Source organism: Cricetulus griseus, chromosome 8, assembly GCF_003668045.3.
Source record: "Cricetulus griseus strain 17A/GY chromosome 8, alternate assembly CriGri-PICRH-1.0, whole genome shotgun sequence".
In the NCBI taxonomy this organism is placed as follows: Eukaryota; Metazoa; Chordata; class Mammalia; order Rodentia; family Cricetidae; genus Cricetulus; species Cricetulus griseus.
The window spans coordinates 59,761,707-59,776,304 of record NC_048601.1 but is presented as its reverse complement, the minus strand read 5'-3'; the positions used below and the strand labels follow the sequence as shown (position 1 = coordinate 59,776,304).

Here is a 14,598-nt window from a genome sequence, read left to right as displayed (position 1 = left end):
CTTGCTACCCTGGCCTGTCTGATGATGCTTAGTTCTCACTATCAAGGCCTGGTATATAATTCAAAGCATCTGGGCCAGGCTGGAGGGTCCCATGCAAATCAGTCAGCAAATACAAAAGCAGATGCGTGGGCAGTAGGTGTGAGAGTGGCTGGTGTCAATCAGCAGGCAAATATATCGTCACAGAGAGCAACATATATAACTGAAGATATTGGCTTTCAGCTCTCCAATAGAAGTCTACAAGGTTCCCTAGTATAAGCTTTGGTTAAAATCTAAGAATATTTAAATCAGGTGACCTTTGCAGAAACATTAGGGGAGCTTTATCTGATTGACAGTTCTTTTGAAACATTATGTTTAAAAAAGTTACAACAACAAATTAGATATCATAGAGGAAACAAAAATGTGCAACAAAAGAAAAGAAGGGTGGAAGGTAGAAAAGAGTAAAGCCCAAAATGAGAGAATTCATGCTAATTTTTCTCATTATCTCCCATCTCCAAACCCATTCTTAATCCTAAGCAAAATGACATTTGTGCTGCAGATTCTGGACCAAAAATGGAACAGAGCTGCAAACAGAGGTGCAAAGAACAGACCTTATTCACTCTGTGGTAATCATTGGGGCAATAAATTATACCTGAGAGCTGAGGAACTTTAATCATAAAGCAAAGGTAAACACAACAGAAACAAACAAGTATACATACTCTTCACACCTTCAGAAAACAGAAAGAATGCTTTAGATTGGGGGGATGAAAAGAACAAGATTTCTTCAAGAATTTATGGATGCAGACCAAAACTGCCAAAAGTGTCTAGTAGAGAAATGCATGTTATTGAGTAATCTAGAAATTAGCAATATTGAAACTGGTTAAGATGGTCTTGCTGACATAGTGAACAGGAAAAGACATTCCCAGAAGGGACGTAGCATCGCAAATCAAGTAACTGTTTTACAGAGACCAATGGGCCTCTACATCAGAGATTGTTGTCATATAAAGGAAAAACATGTTTGAGTATGAATGAAAATCAAAAGCAATAAAAAAATGAAGCACAGAACATTCCTGGACTTCAGATTAGTGGCCTCTGAAAATGTATGTAGGAAGTGCATTATAAACCCAGTATTATGTGTAATCTACAAGAAACAGATAAATAAATAGATAAATAATTAAATAAATAAATGTGGCAATGAGTCAAGATTCACATTTGTAATGCCAATTCTGGGGACACAGAAGTAGGAGCATCATGAGGTTGAGGGCAGACTGAGATACATGACATATTCTAGGCCAGGATAATCTATGCTTGGAGTCAATCTCTCAAAAATTTTTGTCATACCAAAAAAAAAAAAACGCCAAGCATTGGTGGCACATGCCTTTAATCCCAGCACTCTGGAGGCAGAGGCAGGCAGATCTCTATGAATTAAAGGCCAGTCTCCAGAGCAAGTGCCAAGATAGGCTCCAAAGCTACACAGAGAAACCCTGTCTCATAAAACCAAAACAAAAAAATAGCAATGGGGGGTAACTGAGAACGTGGGAGTTTAGTACTTTATTCAAGATATTACAAGAGTTTCTACAACAGAGTGATAGCCATGAAGAAAATTTGCCTGCTCAAGGAGCCCAGTCATGCATGCTGCTTCTCTCATGCAGGAATGTGCAGATTCTCTGAGTCTGTGTGACAGGATGAGGTTGGAGAAGCAGCCTGTCATAGCTGAGGGCTCTTTGCCACCCATTTCAAAATGCACTTAAGATAAACCCATTAGTGACCCATCAGCTTCAACATGCATGATGGCATACTGGGAGAGAAATAGAGATGATGTCAGCATCTTCTTTCTTATTTTTTTTGTCTATGTGTTTCTGGTATGCACACATTCTTGTGCAATACACATATGTGGTGCCTAAAAAAGACAGAATAGGGAGTCAGATTCCCTGGAACTGGAGTCATAAATCATTGTGAGTCACCATGTGGGTACTGGGAATGAACATAGATCTTCTGGAAGAACAGCCAGTGAGTTCTCTTAAACATTGAAATATCTCCACAGCCTCACAAATGCCTTCTGAGTAAATAGGCAAGATGGAAAATTCCTGAAAAAAATAAAGACCTGTGCACCACTAAAGACTATAACTAAGGAAGAGGAGATCAGGGGAAAGAAGAGGCTGTTTAAATGGCTTCTAAAGGCTCCTTGTGACTTGTAAAGTCTGTTCTTTGAACCTGAGAAGTGCAACAAATTGCTTACATATGAAAATGACTTCATTTGAAAGCAGGAGTTTGTAGTTAATTTTTCTCTTCTCTCTTCTTACTTCAGGGACCAGGGGATTACCTTGATGCAGAATTCAGTTTTCCTCTCTATCAAGACTGAAGAGTCTGAGTGCATTTCTGGGAGAACCATATCAGTAAAGACTTAACTTCTGGGCTCACAAGCATGTGTTCTTGTCTCTCTTTGTTGTTATTATAGAACACCTATAAAAGCAAGTTGAGTAAGCTTTGTTCCTTACTTTGGAACATAGATTGATTGAGGCCTCAGTTCGAGCATAAAACTAATATAATATGGAAGACACAGTGGAAGGAGCTTCTAGCAGCTGCTCACATCACAACCACAACTAAGATGCAAAGAGTGAAGGAAGCTAGAGCTCAACTCGCTTTCTCTATATTGTGCAGGTCAAGAATCACACACAAGGCATGGTCTTGCCCACACGTGAAAGGATTTTCCAATATCAATTCACCTAATAAAGATAATCCCTCTCAGACTTTCACAGAAGCTATTCATAACCTAGATAATCTCACAAGTATGTGTACATATACGTACATGTATATGTATGTCATCAGTTCTTCAACTTCAATCATTTACAATTTCCTTGAGGTACGTGAATTAAAATCAATTAGAAATATTGAAATATATATCACTTTTAACTCTGGTTCCTTTATCAATTGAACACCAGGATTCATTCTTTTTGGTTGTAACTTTCTACACATTTGTTTAGGCTCCTTTCCTTTTCAATAACGATGCTCACCAAATGTACCTTAGATCCCAGCACTCAATTCAGTAGAACATAGATGACCTTCCAGAAAAGGATTCCCCCATCATATATCTCATAATGTATTGAGAGAAATGGCCACTCGAATTCTAAAGTCATGAGGAGAGAAAGGCTGATCATAAGAAAAAGGTGGCAGGGAAGGTCAAATAACTGACACATACAAGTAAAATTCAGTGGTGTATTCTTGGAGAAGCATGCTAAGAGACAGTGAGCTTTCCCTCTCCCTCACTTGCCTCAAGGTATCCCACACTCTGCCCAAGCAACACACCTAGACTTGTGTAAGTTTCTTTGTTCATGTTCACTCTTATACCATTTACCCTTCCCCTACTGCCTCAAGCTAGTGAGGGACCTGACTCCTTTACCAGCTGCAACACTCTGGAAAGCAGGCCTTGAGCCTGGGCTGACGCCATTGATGAGTGATGTGGATGGGATGCCTTCTGTACATATGTTTCTCTTATTCTTAGTTTAATAAAGCACTGTGGCCAATGAGGCAGGACAATAGGTGGGTCTAGGAGAGAAGGAGAATTCTGGGAAGGACAGTCACAGAGAGATGTGATGTAGACTGCAATGGAGTAAGAGTCCTGGGCCTTTTATCTGGTAAGATAAGGCCCCTGTGAGTATGGGAGGCCTGGCCCCTTTCCTAATCTGCTGTATTTGGCATGGGTGGGGGAGAAATGCCCCCATCAATGCTTGAGGCAATTGGGAGAACTGCCTCTCAGGTTCAAGAGCAAAGAACTCCTACTACTCTGACCAGCTACAACAATTGTGAGAAAAGACCCAGAACCTTGCATAAACAGCACAATAGAGCTAACTCTATTGACTGAGGTGTGGGTGAGCCAGGCCCAAAGTTGTGAGTATGGGATAACTGTCCTCATCCCCCATGTGTCTTGTGGCAGCATGAGTGGGGGAGACTTCAGCCCTTTCTTAAAAACTCCTGAGGCAGGTGGGAGAGCTGTCACCATTACTCATTAGTCATGTGATGGCATGAGCAGAGCGGCAGAATTCCCTCTCCCACCTAAGGTGGGCTAGCTGACCCTGCCCCTCATCAGCTGCAGCACACATGAGAGTGGTCCACACATCTCCAGTGGTTAACATAGTATATCTAGCCTTGTAGGTATAGATGTGAGAGGACCAATTTTGGGGATGTGAAAACAGGAGAACTGGCCCCACTCCCTGTTCATTTATGCAAGAGATGAACTCACCAGGGCAATGCTGGAGAACTCACCCTGGTGGTTAAGACAGGGGAAAGCTGGTGTTCTGACCAACCCTGCAACTACTCAGCCTCAGGTTTATGAGTTGGCTAACCCCAAAACCCAGTCAAGCTGTGATCTCTTGGAGCACATGTGGAGTGGGGGGAGCTGTGAAGATCCAGGGCTACAGGATATCCATGGCACAGGGCAGCAACAAGACATCCAGGAAGGGTGTCAGTTAGGGACCAGTGTCATTAGTGTACCAGTAGCATAGCAGGACTTGAACCAAACTAATGGTTCTTTGTGATCAATGCCTACATATGAAGATGTATGGATAAAGGGATTTACAGAGTGACTCAGTGTGTCACATTGCATCTTCCATGACAAGATTTTCCCTTTCTTTCAAGAATATAAATGAATAAACACTGAAAAATTATGGCTTAAAAATGCTTAAGCATGTCTATGCTAATATGAGACAATGTAGACTCTAGAAATAAAGAAGGGGTTTACATAACATTAAAATGGTTAATTTATCAGGTAACATTGTAATTTCCAATGTTTATGCAAGTTCTGTTAATACGGAGCTTCAAATGGCGTAAAGGATATTTGATCAAATTAAAGAAAAGTACAAGTAAAGTATAATAATACCTGGGGAAATAAACATGTCTCTATACACCATTTTTAGAATTGGAGATAGGGTGTCATGCACCCTAGACTTATGCCCTATTAATAAGATCTTTTACTAGCCCTTAATTTTTTGTTTCCATTTTATTTCTATTTAAGGGTCTCACTTAGATTCAAAAAGTGACCCTGATTTTCCAATTGAACTCATTCAACCACTCATGTGTCAGTATGAGAAGCCTGATCCACCCTGCCCAATAGTTTTCTCAGCAACAGAAAGATCATGCAGTCATGAAGTCATCAAGGATGTACAAGACTGAAATAACACTCCTAATCCACCTGGACTAGGAGAACTTGGCTGAACTGTATCCCCAAACACAGCAAAATAAGTATTGTTTCAAACTGTCTATGAGTATTTCCTGAAATAAATGCTTATAGTGAATAAATTTCGTTAGATCTATGTGTTAAAAATATTGATGTATAACATCATTAAGCTATAAATTAATATGTTGGAAAATTATGGAATATTGGTCACTACATATCTGTTTTGAAATAACTCAAAACCAAATGCAATTATAGAATATTTGTTCCTCCCCCCCCCCTCACAATTTGCTCAGGGGTTCTTGTCCCCTTATGCTCCTTCGAGGGACTATGCAATCTTCTGTTGGGGTCCTCCTTGTTTCCTAGCTCTGTGGCAGTGTGGATTGTAGGCTGGTCATCATTGCTCTATGCTTAATATCCATATATGAGTGAGTACATACCATGTTTGTCTTTTTGTGACTGGGTTACCTTACTCAGGATAGTTTCTTCTAGGTACATCCATTTGCCTGTGAATTTCAAGATTCCATTGTTTTTTTCCCACTGAGTAGTAAGTACTCCATTGTGTAAATGTACTACATTTTGTCTATCCATTCTTCAGTTGAGGGTCATCTAGGCTACTTTCAGGTTCTGGCTATTCCAAATAGTGCTGCTATGAACATAGTTGAACATATGTCCTTATTGTTTGTATGTGCATTCTTGGAGTTTATGTCCAATAGAGGAATTGCTGGATCATGAGGTAGACTGATTCCCATTTTAGTGTGAAACCGACATTCTGATTTCCACAGTGGTTGTACAAGTTTACACTCCCAGCAGCAATGTAGGAAAGTTCCTCTTTCTCCACATCCTTTCCAGCATAGATTGTCATTGGCGTTATTAATTTTAGCCATTCTGACAGGAGTTAGAAAGTATCTCAGAGTGGTTTTGAGTTGCATTTCCCTGATGGCTAAGGATGTTGAACACTTTCTTTTTTATGATTTGTTTCTTTTTTTAACTTTTTAAAATTTGAATTAGAAATAGGATTGTTTTACATGACAATCCCAGTTCCCTTCTCCCTCCTATCCTCCCCTACCACCCCCCTGCAACTAAATCCCTATCTATTACATATCCTTTCTGCTACCCCTGGGTGGTGAAGCCTTCCACAGGGTGTCATCAGAGTCTATTGTATCCTTGGGGATTGGGCCTAGACCCACTCCTGTGTGTCTTGGCTCAGGGAGTACTCCTCTATATGGAATGGGTTCCCAAAATCTGCACCTATGTTAGGGATAAGTACTGGACTACTACAGGTGGTCCCATAGATTTCCAAGGTTTCTGCACAGAAACCCATGTTCCTGGGGTCTGGATCAGTCCCCTGCTGGTATTCCAGCTATCAGTCTGTGGAGCAAGAGTTCCCCGATGTTCTGGTCAGCTGTTTCTGTGGGTTTCACAAGCCTGATCTGGACCCCTTTGCTTTTCACTCGTCCTTCCCTGCATCAGAGTTCCAGTTCAGCTCGGTGATTAGTTGTGGGTGTCTGCTTCTATATCTACCACAGCTGGATGAAGGCAAAAGGATGGCATATAAGTTAGTCATCAATCACATTATCAAGAGGTCATTTAAGGCAGCCTCTCCTCTGTTGCTTAGATTGTTCCCTGGTGTCATCATTGTAGATATCCATATTTCCCTAGTGCCTGATTTCTCTGTAAACCTAAAATTTCTCCCTCTATTATGGTATCTCCTTTCTTGTTATCATCTATTCTTCCACTGACTCAACTTTTCTGCTCCCCGATGTCCTCTGAATCCCTGCTCTTCTCCCCTTCTCATTCTCCTAGCTCCCTCCCCTCTCTTCCCGTGCTCCCAATTTGCTCAGGGGATCTTGACCCATTCCCATTCTACAGGGGACCACACTTGTCTATCTTAATGTCCTCCTTGTTTACTAGCTTGTTTGGGAGTGTGGATTGTAGGTTGGTAATCATATATTCTATGCCTAAAATCCACATATCAGTGAGTACATACCATGTTTGTCTTTTTGTGATTGGGTTCCTTCACTCAGTATGGTTTCTTCTAGTTCCATCCAATTTCCTGCATAGTTCAAGATTTCATTGTTTTTTCCCCACTGAGTAGTACTCCATTGTGTTAATGTACCACATTTTCTCTATCCATTCTGCGCTTGACGGGCATCTAGGCTGCTTCCAGTTTCTATTACAAACAGTGCTGCTATGATCATGGTTGAACAGATGTCGTTGTATGAATGTGCTTCTTTTGGGTGTATACCTAAGAGTAGAATTGCTGGATCTTGTGGTAGACTGATTCCCAATTTTCTGAGTAGTTGCCATACTTATTTCCAAAGTTGCTGTACAAATTGGCACTCCCACCAGCAGTGTTCCCTTTTCTCCACATCCTCTCCATCATGAACTCTTATTGGTGTCTTTTATTTTGGTTGAACACTTTCTTAAGTGACTTTCAGCCATTTTATTTTCCTCTGTTGAGAATTCACTATTTAGTTCTGCAGCCAACTTTTTTATTTGTATTTTTCAGCATTTTGTTGCTAGCTTTTTTAGTTCATTGTATACCTTGGTAGTCAGCCCTCTCTCATATGTGGGTTTGGCAAACATCTTTTCCCATTGTGTGGGATATCACTTTGTCTTGCTGACTGTGTCCTTTGCCTTACAGAAGCTTCTCAGTTTCAGGAGGTCCCATTTATTAATTGTCGATCTCAATGTCTGTGCTACTGGAGCTATGTTCAGGAATCGATCTCCTGTACCAATTTTTTCAGAGTATCACCTACTTTCTCTTCTAGGAGGTACAGTGTGACTGAATTTATGTTGATGTCTTTGATCTATTTGGACTTTAGTTTTGTGCATGGTGATAGATATAGATCAAACTATAATTTTCTACATGTCCTAATCCAGTTATGCCAACACCATTTGTTGAATGCTTTCTTTATTTCATTGTATATCTTTAGATTCTTTGTCAAAAATCAGGTGTTGGTAGGCCCTATCCTAAAGGATATGGCAGACTCTGAAGACCCTCCATAGAAGGTCTCAACATCCCTGAGGAGCAGAAAGGGTGTGGGAAATGTAGAGTGCTAGTGGGGGGCAGGGGAAGACAGGAGGGAGATGGAACTGGGATTTACAAGTAAAAGAAGTTGTTTGTAATTTTAAATGGGTCTAATTACCACTAGAAAATAATCAATCTAATTTAAGTAAAGAAAGAAAGAAAAAAAAGAATTCTGGCACTAGGGATCTACAAGTTTGACCACTACTAACTACCTAAGCAATAGTTGAGAGGATACCTTGAATGTCCTTCTCTGATAAGGAGATTGATGACTACTTTTTATGCTATCATAGAGCCTTCATCCAGTTGCTGATGTAAGCAGAGGCAGACACCCAAAGCTACACGCCAAACTGGATTCTGGAATCCAGTTGCAGAGGGAGGAATCATGAGTAAAGTGGTCAAGAACATGCTGAAGAAACCTACAGAAACAGCTGACCTGAACAAGGGCAAGCTCATGGACCTTAGTTTGATAGTTCCATCAGCACAGGACTGTTCCAGAACCCCTGAATGAAGATGACAGTTTGCAGTTCTGGGCAATCTATGGGGACTCTGGTATTGGATCAAAATTCATCCCTAGAACACGAAACCAGCATAGGACTGTTCCAGAACCCCTCAATGAAAATGACAGTTTGCAGTTCTGGGCAATCTATGGGTATTGGATCAAAATTTATCCCTAGAACATGAATGTACTTTGGGAGCTCTCTCCACATAGAGGGATATGCTCTCATCCTCGACACGTGAGGAACGGTCTAGACCCCCACTCCAAAAGATATGACAGACGTTAAAGATTCCCCCTGGAAGGCCTCACCCTCCTTGGGGAGCAGAAAGGATTTGGGACAGGGGATCAGTGTTGGGCAGGGAAGGAGTGGAGGGAGACGGAACTGAGACTGACATGTAAAAGAAGCTTGTTTCTAATTTGAAATTGGTCTAATTACCATTATAAAAATAAAGAATATATAAAAAACAAAAAACAAAAGATAATCTAGAATCACTAACCATCTGTAGAAGAGCAAAGATTATTGATACATTAAACTTTCATTGCCTTTAATCACATATACTTATTTATAAGGTATTTTAACAATGTTTATTCTTCTGCTCTATATTTCCTGTCTGAGGATTGCAAAACTGATGGAACCATTCATGTTGCCTGTGAAGCTGTGTTTCCCATGGGGTACACAGCTGTAATTCATTGATCTGCCATTTTTGTTATAGAAAAATGTCTGAACAGTTTTATAAGATTTTCCTAAGGCAAGTAGCACATGATAACAATTGGACTGTCTAGGTAGGGAGGTTTTCATTTTAGGCTAAAGCACTGTATGATGTCACCAAAGATCTCAAATACAAAGCCTACATGTTTGCCCTTAAATGAGGGTCCTAGCTACAAACCACAAGGACACTTCCTCAACTACATTCATAGCAACATTATTTGTAATAGCCAGGATCTGGAAACAACCTACAATCCCCTCAACTGAAGAATGGATAAAGAAAATGTGGTCCATTTACCGAATAGAATATTACTCAGCAGTAACAAAATAATCAAATCATGAGTATTTCAGGAAAATGAATAAATTAGAAAAAAATCATCCTGAGTGGGGTAACCCAGATGCAGAAAGACAAACATGGTATTTACTCACTCATAAATGGATCTTAGATGTAAAGTAAAAGATAGCCAGCCTGTAAATCCACAGCCCCAAAGAAGCTAGGTAAAAAGGAGGACCATAAGAAAATATATTCTGATATTGAAAGATTTTAATGGCTTGAAATAATCATAGAGATTTAAGTGTTACAGCGTCACAAAATCATGCAGCAGTCTCTGTAACACCCTATATCCAGGGGTGAAAAAACTGATGAGGAATGGAGTTCAGTACACTCCATCTTTGTTAAATATACCATGGTCTGTTTCAATCTTGTAACCCCAAATCCTATCATTTGTTAGCACTACTCCACTTAGGAAACCAAATAGTTCATAGTGATGTTTAAAAGATGCCTTGTCCTGCATGACCTTGCACCCTGGATCTTCCTGTGTCTGCTTTTGTGAACACTTACACCAAATCATTCAATTCATCTGGACTTTATTCCCTGTGGGTTTCTATATATCCATCACTGTGGAGAGGCACTATTAAGGGACCCATCTGCATACACTGACTCATATGTTAGTCTCTTCCAATAAGTGGATTGAGCAGGGTATATTTATATATTTAGGATATGTGTATACATAGATGCATGTAAGACTAATGAAAAAGAGGTCATGAACGTGAAATAGAGCAAGGAGTGATTTGGGGGATGTGAAGGGGAAGGTGAGATTATGTAATTATATTATAATCTCCAAAATAAAATATAATCTAGGGTTTAGTTTTATCAGACTTCAGAAAAAATACTGGGCTCAATTTCATTAGCAGAAATGGGTCACAGAGCAAAGATAGTATCAGGCCCTGTTCCTCTTTTATTTTTTTCCCCAAACCTCAAATACTATAGATGTAAAGGCTTCTGAGTGTCATGCATTCTGGCAGCAATGACTGACTGGGAAGAGAGATGTGGTCACCTCTTGAATCAGTTAGTACTGGGTATCTAGTCATCAGAAATTCACATCATCATATGAGAGGCAGAAGCTCTACCTGCTTTTAGTCAATTGAAACAGGTCATACTTGAGGTATCAGCTCTGAGCCTCCAAGACGAAACATATTTACATACATAAGAAAGACAGGGTGTGGCTCTTACAGTACTAATCCAGCTAGAGTACCTACCTAGCATCCCACGAAGAACTTAAACAAAGAACTGGATATAGGAAAGATGACCCTCCTGCACCTAAGCAGTGGTTGCCAAATACAGTCCTTTAGATCCCAGAAAACACAAAGATAATCCTGGGAAGTTATGTGACAATGTATGTCACCCACTTTTACCCTAATGTGTCAGGATCACAATCCTTGAATACTTTCTATATGGTTAAGTGATAATTGACTTCTAAAGTATCTGAAACTATATTAAGCAAATTGTGTAATTCAACTCAGGTATGGTTTCTCAGTGAACTTAGCCAATTTCCCCTTGGATAGATGGGAACCACAAACCTGACTTCAATCAAATTGGTTTTCAAAAATTTGCAACCAAGGCAGATTTCAAAGAGACCTCACTGAAGAAGCCAGATTGTGTTTTTACCACAGATGGGAGTGTCTTTATTGAATAGGGAGTTCTGCCCATTGCGTGGATTGACAAAATAATACAGAGACATATTAGATACAATGCTGCTTGGCCAATGATTAGGATTCTCATCTGTTAGCTCAGTCTTAATTATCATACATCTATATATTTTATAAGACTTATCTAATCAGAAGCCGTATTGGCATCCCTCCTTGCCTGTGGATCACATTGGGCTGCTGGAGGAGGAAGGGGAAAAAGGGGGCACTTCCTATTTTCTTGCTTAGATATGAGTCTCCTTGCCATGTCACTTCCTGCCTGGATCACCACTTATCTACTACATTTCCCAGAATCCTCTTTGACAACCAGTTCCATCTAACTTGCTGTCTCAATGGCCAAATAGTAATCTATTTAACAATCAATAAGCTAAACATACACAGAAGTACTTCCCCCTTCACTGCAGAGCTGGATAGTCAGCAGCCCCTCTAAATTGGACAATGAGAAGTTCACTTTCTTCCCCAGAGACAACTGTTAGGGCTCTGAGCAGAGTAGCCTGAGCTGAGCAAGGAGAAGGAAGTCAGTGTTTCCACCATTGCTGAGTATGCCCTTCAGATCTTCCATATTCATCTGTAAAGGGAGACTTTTCCTCATAGATAATGGGTGCCCTATAAAATATGACCAGTAGGTCAACTTGTTGCTGTCCTGTATCTTTTTCTCTTGAGAAGTTACACTGATACATTGTGATTGCCATCATGTGGGTTCAAGTGAAAAAACAGAAGGAAATAAGCAGATATCACAGCCAAGTTTACTGCCCAAAGTGCACCATTTTAGATGACTGCTTCTATAAAATAAGGCTTCAAGATTCCTGGCAGAAATAGATGCTCTCTTGGGGATACACCCTTCATTCTTCAGATTGGATTCAATTCAAGGAAGAAAACCATCTACCTGTGTCCAGACAAGGAGAGGACCTTAAGATTTAGTTTTGTTTCTGTTGCGGATATTAAATATCCTGACCAAAAGTAGTTTAGAAGAGAAAAGGTTATGGTTTATGCTTCTGGTTACCATGCATCATTGAGGGGAAGTCAAGGCAATAATTCAAGCAGATTGTCACATTCCAGCCATAGTCAGAAACAGACAGCAATAAATGAACTCATGCTGCCTGTTTGCTCACTACTTCCTCTCTTCACTCTTGTACAGTCCATGGTGCCATCCATGAAATGGTGCTGTGTACATTCCAGGGTTTGACTTTTGGCCTCAATTAACAATGAAAACAGTCTGTCCCAGAAATGCCCACATGCCAACCTCAGCTAGAGAATTCCTCAGTTGAGGGTTTCTTCTCACGTGACTCCCGGAGACATTAACAAGGCAAGAAAGTGGTGGACTGATTCAAAATGAGTTTGACAAGGACATAGGATCACCACCTGGCAAAGATTTCTCATGTATCGCATTTGAACACAAAACTAGAAATATTCCATGGGCCAGTGTGTTTCTCAGGAAAAATGTATAAAACAAGGTAGTTTTTCCCAAATGCTAGAACATAAGTCTTAGAGGGTCTTTGTCCTTGGCAGGCTCTATGTAACTAATGTTTATTTTCCCCCAGTGTAGAGGTCAATCAAACTTACTTTCCAGTTTCTGTTTAGCCTACTATGTAAAATCCGTACTACTTGATCTTCCTCTGACAACTGTTTTCTTTGTTTTACATTTTTTAATTCTTTAATTACTACTCATGTATACATATCCATCACCCCCATTCCCTTGCCCTCCCATCCTCCTATGTTCCCCTCCAACCTCCCCAACCCACCACCCAACTCCTCCCCAGGTATAGTAAGGCACAACTCAGGGGACCTTCAAAGTCCATTATAGTGGGGTACAATTAATGCATATTGCAAAGGAATCAGAGCAAGTTTGATGAACACATGTTTAATAGGAGAGTATTCACGAGATGAAATAAGTCCCCTACAACCAGGCGAACCATGGATCAGAAAGAGCTGCTTTTATCTGGTGTCAGGAGTGGGATATTACCAATACGGAGCCAAGTAGGAATATAAGGGTATTTAATAGGGAATAGCCTTACTTACAGTGCGACCTAGCAAGCCAGCTTGGCAGCAGTCTGTACCGCTAGCTGAAAAGGGTGAAAACTGAAAGTGAAACTCAGCCAACTGAAAGTCTTGCTATACCTCACCCTGACCACACCCTCGCAGGTGGGGTCAGGCAGACCTGTAGGCAACCCCTAAGTATGCATGGCTACAGGTTCCCATACACACACACACACACACACACACACACACACACACACACACACACACTATATACAGGCATAGATGCAGACAAAACACAATACACATAAAGTACAAATAAATAAAAGTTTAATTCCGAGGGAACACAGTGCTCTTGCAACTCATACCCTTTACAGCACAGCAGTGACAATGCTCTCCCCACATGAAACCTCTCAGTAACAGAAAATGATGATTCCACAATGCCTGTTACAAAATCACCTGGGATACACTAAAATACTCAAGGGGATTCTTTGTTAATCCTAACTGCCATGGTGTGACACAAGAGCAGGTATCCTGTGAGCACTAAGTTAACTTCTTCTGGCCTGACTGCATATTGAGATATTAGCTACAGTGCAGATTGTTCAGCCATCTTTAAAGGCTGATTGCTAGGACCCAAGAAACAGCCTCTAGTCCAGGTCTCAGAGATGGGGTCAGCTGCTCTTCTGCTGTGGGTACTGTTGCTCAGAGTTCCAGGTGAGAGACTGTAATATTGGAAAAATCCACTGTGGCCATTATTGAATTTTATGACTTGGTGTCCTGATCAATGAAATTATGGCATTTAATTGGTTTTAAATTTCCATTTTATTTTATGTTTCTCAGAGTATAGTTCATGACTGCTGTTACAGGTTCCACATATATGATGCCTTTACATTGGGGTGCTTTCAGTATATCTTATCACCATAGTTTCTGTTGGGGACATTGTGCTGACCCAATCTCCAGCGACCTTGACTATGTCTCCAAGGCAAAGTGCCACCATCTCCTGCAGAGCCAGCCAGAGTGTCAATACAGCTGGTATTCCTCTTATGAACTGGTATCAACAGAAACCAGGACAGCTCTCCAAACTCCTCATCCATGATGCATCCAAACTAGCATCTGGGGTCCCTGCCAGGTTCAGTGGCAGTGGGTCTGGGACAGACTTCACCCTCACCATCCACCCTGTGGAGGCTGATGATCTTGCAACCTATTACTGTCAGCAAGGTCTAGCGCTTCCTCTCACAGTGCTCCAGGGCTAA

General features: G+C 40.7%; 1 gene segment (V, D, J or C); it reads left to right on the top strand.

Annotated features, from left to right (window-relative positions):
* The first annotated feature begins 14,010 nt into the window (after positions 1-14,010).
* On the top strand, positions 14,011-14,598 carry LOC113837064. The segment is given in 2 exon segments: positions 14,011-14,059; positions 14,270-14,598. Coding segments are annotated over 2 exon segments (378 nt in total).